At 43.9% G+C, this 5,411-nt stretch overlaps 1 protein-coding gene across 1 annotated transcript; it reads left to right on the forward strand.

The window, feature by feature from the left end:
- The first annotated feature begins 2,315 nt into the window (after positions 1-2,315).
- Positions 2,316-4,197, forward strand: LOC141631704 (uncharacterized). Its single transcript, XM_074444341.1, has 3 exons — positions 2,316-2,860; positions 2,908-3,343; positions 3,415-4,197. Exons 1-3 carry the CDS (start codon positions 2,316-2,318, stop codon positions 4,195-4,197), a joined length of 1,764 nt encoding a protein of 587 aa, XP_074300442.1.
- The last annotated feature ends 1,214 nt before the right edge of the window (positions 4,198-5,411 follow it).

Below are 5,411 nucleotides of genomic sequence, written 5' to 3' on the forward strand. Positions count from 1 at the left end.
CAACTTTTGATGTCTTAACTGCTCTTTATTTGTTTTCAAATTGGCTTTAAAATATTATGCAGCATTTAGTCTTGTTGCATGATTTTGTATAGCGGCTGCACCTGGTAATGTTAAAAAAAATAGAATGGCAGCCAGAAATAATACTGCATTGCAGGATTATTTGTCCCTGTTCGAACAAGGAAGACCATTTCTTTGTCGATCATTGTAGTATATCCCTAGCTTGTTAACTAAATGCGAAGACTTTTTCAGCGAATATCAATCTTAGAAAGTCTTTAATTTTGTATAAACTGGCTTGTGATAGCAAGGATTTTTTAAAATTTTTTCAAAAGGTAAGAAGTTTTGAAGATGAGCCATACATAAGGTAATATTTATAACAATAGGTCTTGGTATAGACGGGTAGCGTTTAGACTTTAGATTAGTCATTTCAAAATTGACTTTACATGGCTATTTTACCCTGTATAACCGATGAAGTACTACAGAGAGTACTCTTATGGTGTCGTTTCCTGGCACCATGCTATGCATTAGCCGACCTCAGAGGCTTAATTATTAACTAGGGTTAAGCACAAGTTCTCCAATGAACTAGCTTAACTTTCCACAATGGTAAGCAACAACCCAACTAGCTTAACTTTCCACATCACCTTTTTGAGCTATAACACTTTTAAGCTACAAACTCCTCCAATGGTTAAGCTATAAGAGTTGTTGCTTAAATGAAATTACATACATTTATTTAATTGGCATATATCACTTTGTGGGTCCATTTGAGCTACTAGCTCCATGGAGCTAGTTGCTCAAACTAAACTAGTTCATGTGGAGTTCTCCAATGGTTGAAAAACTAGCTTGAAACTTTAAGAATTTGCAAGCAAGTCCTTTTACTCAACCATTGGAGATGCTCTCAGTGCTTAATGTTTTATTTTCTAGGTATTGGAGAAATTCTAAAATTTCATTTATTGTTGTATTGCAGCTGTTACTGGGCTCAATGGCTGCACAGTTTGCGAGGAGGACGTTAATCATCCGAAGAAAGGCGTTTCATTACTGTTAGGGGAAAAATTTACAATTTTTACCAAGTGACACGTGGCAGATACCGAGTGGAGAAAGGCAAGTGTGATGGGATTAATGACTTCGCAAAATCAGGGCCACAAAATAAAAGTGAACAAACACACTTAATGATAGTTAAAACGCCAGTCAAAGGGAAGAAAAAGTCAGAACAACTCTCCCAAAAAAGGGGTAACCGTCCCAGGAACCTCGCAACGGGCGTCCAGGGCCCTGAAAAGAGGAAACCCTAAGAAGTCAACTATAAAGAGAGAAAAGCGTGCAGCAGCAAGGGGCATCGTTTCGAAGTTTCTTTTAGATAGTTTATTAGAAAAGAAAAACAGTGTTATACTTCCTTACTTGCGAGAATTATTCGTGGTCATAGTGCAATTATTGGCGGGATTCCGACTCTCCCGCGGTTGTTCCCACAACGGGTTTTCCGCGTCACCAAAATTCTCTAGTGTCACTTTTCCTTTCGTTGTCTCTTATTTTTGCTCATCAATTCCTTTAAATTGTTTAAAATCATAGACGATCACTTTGACCCTACAGATTAATATCTAACTGGTAAATTTTTACCAAAACAATTTGGCGCCCACCGTGGGGCCTCAGTGATCAATTTTCCATAAAATTCAGCAACCCGTTCGTCGCCATGTCTGGAGCCAGTTCGAACGCACCCAGCACCCAAGGCGCATCCTCTCAATCTTCTGGGGGAAGACCCCTCCCAGCAACCACAGGACCAGTCACCGCATCACCAGGAGCCAGCTAGATGGCCCCTGTCAGCGCCTCCCCGAAAACCATGCCGCCACCTTTCAAGCCACCGTAGGTGCCTAAAGCATCAGCAGCGCCAGACGAGATCCGAGGGAAAGCGGTCCCCAGCAGACCCGTTTCGAGAGATCGCGTCGGAGGAATTCCCAAGAAATCAGGAGCCTCGTCAGCAGACCCAATGCGAGTGGTGTTAGAAGGAATGGATACCCTGCACCCGGCCATCGAAAGCTTGAGGAAGGACAACCAAGATCTCAGAAACCAGATCGCAACAGTAACCCGGTCTGAGGCCCTAGTTTCAGCTTCCAGTGCAGGATCGTCCCGGCAGATTCCATCAGAATTGATCACCAGATTGAATCTCGAAGGAGTACCACCCAGAGGAGCCATCGAGCCCAGCGGATTAGGATTCATGTCCTTTGATCGACCACTCAGCTTGCACCAACCCCAAGTAGTATTTTGTCTAGTAGCCAACCAGGGACTAACTTGCAATCTTTTGCAGGAACATCTGTCCAGCAGGTGGCATGATGGAATCCAGGACCCAGCACCGGTATGAAGAACCCAGCAAGCGGCCATTTCCCTGGAGGAACCTGGGTAGGAGGAACCTCTTCTCAGCAGGCACCAGAGTGGCAACCAGGAACCATCATCCATGCAACACCCTTGGCAAGTCACCAGGCAGTCAATTCCCAGGAGGAGCCTGGCTTGGAGGTACATCTGTTGGCTCTTATCCGCCTGTCTCTAACCCTCTTGCAGGAACAAGCAGCTTGCTGGAACATCAGTACCAGGAATTGAGGGAGCTGATGTACATGATTCCGGGTGTAGCACGACTCTTGGAGAAGGCAGCACGTGATAGCTACGCAGACTCCCCTTTCGTGGATGACATAGCCCTTGTTGGCGTTCCCAAAGGGTGTGTGCCTCCAGCCATGACACTCTACGATGGGACCACGGATCCTCTTGATCATGTCAACCACTACAAGCAAAAGATGATTGTGATCACGGCGACAAGATCCTTGAAAGAAGCCTGCATGTGCAAAGGGTTTGGATCCACCCTGTCCGGAGCAGCCTTGCAATGGTTCGTCAGCCTGCCCAACAAGAGCATAACCTGCTTCGCCGACTTAGTCAATACCTTCCACCAGCTTTGCCAAAGAAACCGCAGGAAAAAACAAACCAAAGGACTGATCGAATAGACAGGGGACCTGAGGAGGCCACCAGAGATTTCCTGAACAGATTCAACAGAGAGAAGGTGGCAAGCCCCCGGTGCGACATAGCCACGGCCATAGAAGCTTTCCGCCAAGGGCTCCGCCAGGACTCAAACTTATATAAAGACTTGACCAAGTACCCATGCACTACCTTCGAGAAGGTACAAACGAAGGCAATTGCAGTCATGCGGCTGGAGGAAGACTCAGGGCCCAGGAGAGCTGCCTATGGCACATATAGTATATCCAGAAAGGCGCCTGTGGAGAAGCAGAGCGAAAGAGCCAAACCCTACAGCAAGCCTGTGAAAAAAGTTTCCGAGGGCCCAGGAGGAAAGAATAACTCTGAGCCACCTCCGAAAGTAAGTGAGTAAAAATTCTCAACTAACCTTGCAGGAGTACTCAACGCCCTAAAGGAGATACGGGGAGTCAGGTTTTCAGGAAGCGAACTGATGAGCGTCCTAATGATAAAAGAGATTCCAACAAGAGGTGCGAGTATCATGATGACATAGGCCATGACACTGACGAATGCTACACCTTGAGAGAGGTCAAATTCCAGTACGACCGAGGAAACTTAGGCCACCTATTGCCAGGAGGCTCCACCAAAGCTCATTCCGCCAATCAGGTTCTGCCCTCTCCTCCACCTGTTTGCACTAGAATTGTGAATGTTATTACAGGGGGCTCGGAATTGTACGGCCTGACTTACTCAGCAGCCAAAAGGCACGCCACGCAAACCAAAGGAGACAAGCCAGAATTCTCTTGCAGAATCAGCCGTCAGGACCTCCCAGCAGTCACCTTTAATGAAACGGATGCACAAAATACTCCAGAACAACACCACGACGCTCGGATCATCACCCTCCCCATAGGAAACAGCGAGGTAAGGAAGATCTTGGTGGACACAGGAAGCTCCGTCAACCTGATTATGCTGGAAACACTCAAGGGCATGGAGTTCAGCGAGAAGGACTTAGCAAAGAAAGAGGTACCTCTGGTCGGCTTCAGCGGTGAAACAAAGCATTCTCTAGGGGAAATCGTCATCCCGACCTATGCTGAAGGAGTCAATAAACAGGTAAGGTACTTGGTTGTCGATGGGCCCTCTACTTACAATGTAATTCTTGGCAGGCCCTGGATCCATGAAATGAAGGCGATACCTTCAACCTACCACCAATGTCTGAAATTCCCAACGCCATGGGGAGTGCAAGAGATACGTGGGGATTAAGAGGATGCTAAGAATTGCTACAAGATAGCCCTGAAGCCAACAACCAAGCCACCCGCATAGCAATTACAGAGGCAGCGGATCCAGGAGGAATATGTCGAGCCACCTCAGGCAGAGCTGGACGAAGTCAGCCTGGATGAGCTGCAACCAGAACGAACCATACTTATTGGGTCAGAATGTACAGGTAAAATCCGGCAGGAACTTGTTCAATTGTTGAAAACTAACATGGATTGCTTTGCTTGGTCCCACAATGATATGGCAGGGATAGATGTTGGAGCTTGTGTCCTCCACAAATTAGTGTGATAACATTTGTAAATCTCTTAAAGGTTCACAAGGGTATACTTCGTATTTTATCATTTGATTAACGATTACCTAATAACGGGTGGCTTGCTAGAAAGTTTGACGTTATTATTATACAGATGGCGGTGATCAAATAGTCCCTAAAAGTCACACCTAAAGGATGTGTTTGAGAGATGTGGGTATGGAAATGTAATCACATTGATGCCTTATATGACTAAACAGTTAGTCAATGTGTTGATGAGACGATTATTTAATGCCGATTAAATAATATTAGCTGAGACGAATTAACTGTCAAATTCGTAAAATTGAATATAATATGTTATATTTAATTAATGTATATAATGTTAGCTTGGACGAATTAATATGTTAATTCGTAATTAAATGTAATCGGTTATATTTAATCAGCGAATGATAATTATACGATATTGTCATTATTGACCCGTATTAATAAAACGGAATAATATTAATGACAATTTATATTTAACACATTTTTGGAATAACCGAAAATAAGGATTTTTATCCTCATTTTCGGTAGTTGCCAAAACCGAAAAAAAGGAAATAATACTCCTTATTAATCAGTATATGGGCCGAAAATTGGAAGAAAAAAATAACCCTATTGCTCTTCCTCTTTCACGGTTTAAGAGGGAGGAGAAGGAGTAATTTTCTAACCTAATTCTAACTTATTCTTGCCTCTCATCTAAAAACACAAAAACAAAAAACCCTAAGCAATTTTACAGAAATTGAGGGATCGATTCTAGCAACAAGTTAAGGGCATATCTTATATCATCTTGGGTGCAACTGATAGGCGAATATCATTGCGATATTGTTCTTAGGCCGATTTTGCTAGGACCGAAGGTTATTCCTTAATTCTCTACCTTTTGATTATGTAATTCATTTTATGACTCGCATTCGTCATT

This window comes from Silene latifolia, chromosome Y (assembly GCF_048544455.1).
Source record: "Silene latifolia isolate original U9 population chromosome Y, ASM4854445v1, whole genome shotgun sequence".
NCBI lineage: Eukaryota > Viridiplantae > Streptophyta > Magnoliopsida > Caryophyllales > Caryophyllaceae > Silene > Silene latifolia.

Bases quoted from the DNA above. Each gene is read 5' to 3' on its own strand.
- LOC141631704 (XM_074444341.1), top strand. From the start codon at position 2,316: ATGGAATCCAGGACCCAGCACCGGTATGAAGAACCCAGCAAGCGGCCA. The intron at 2,861-2,907 runs GTTCGTCAGCCT...TCGCCGACTTAG, and splicing joins TCCGGAGCAGCCTTGCAATG to TCAATACCTTCCACCAGCTT. The intron at 3,344-3,414 runs GTAAGTGAGTAA...ACGGGGAGTCAG, and splicing joins ACTCTGAGCCACCTCCGAAA to GTTTTCAGGAAGCGAACTGA.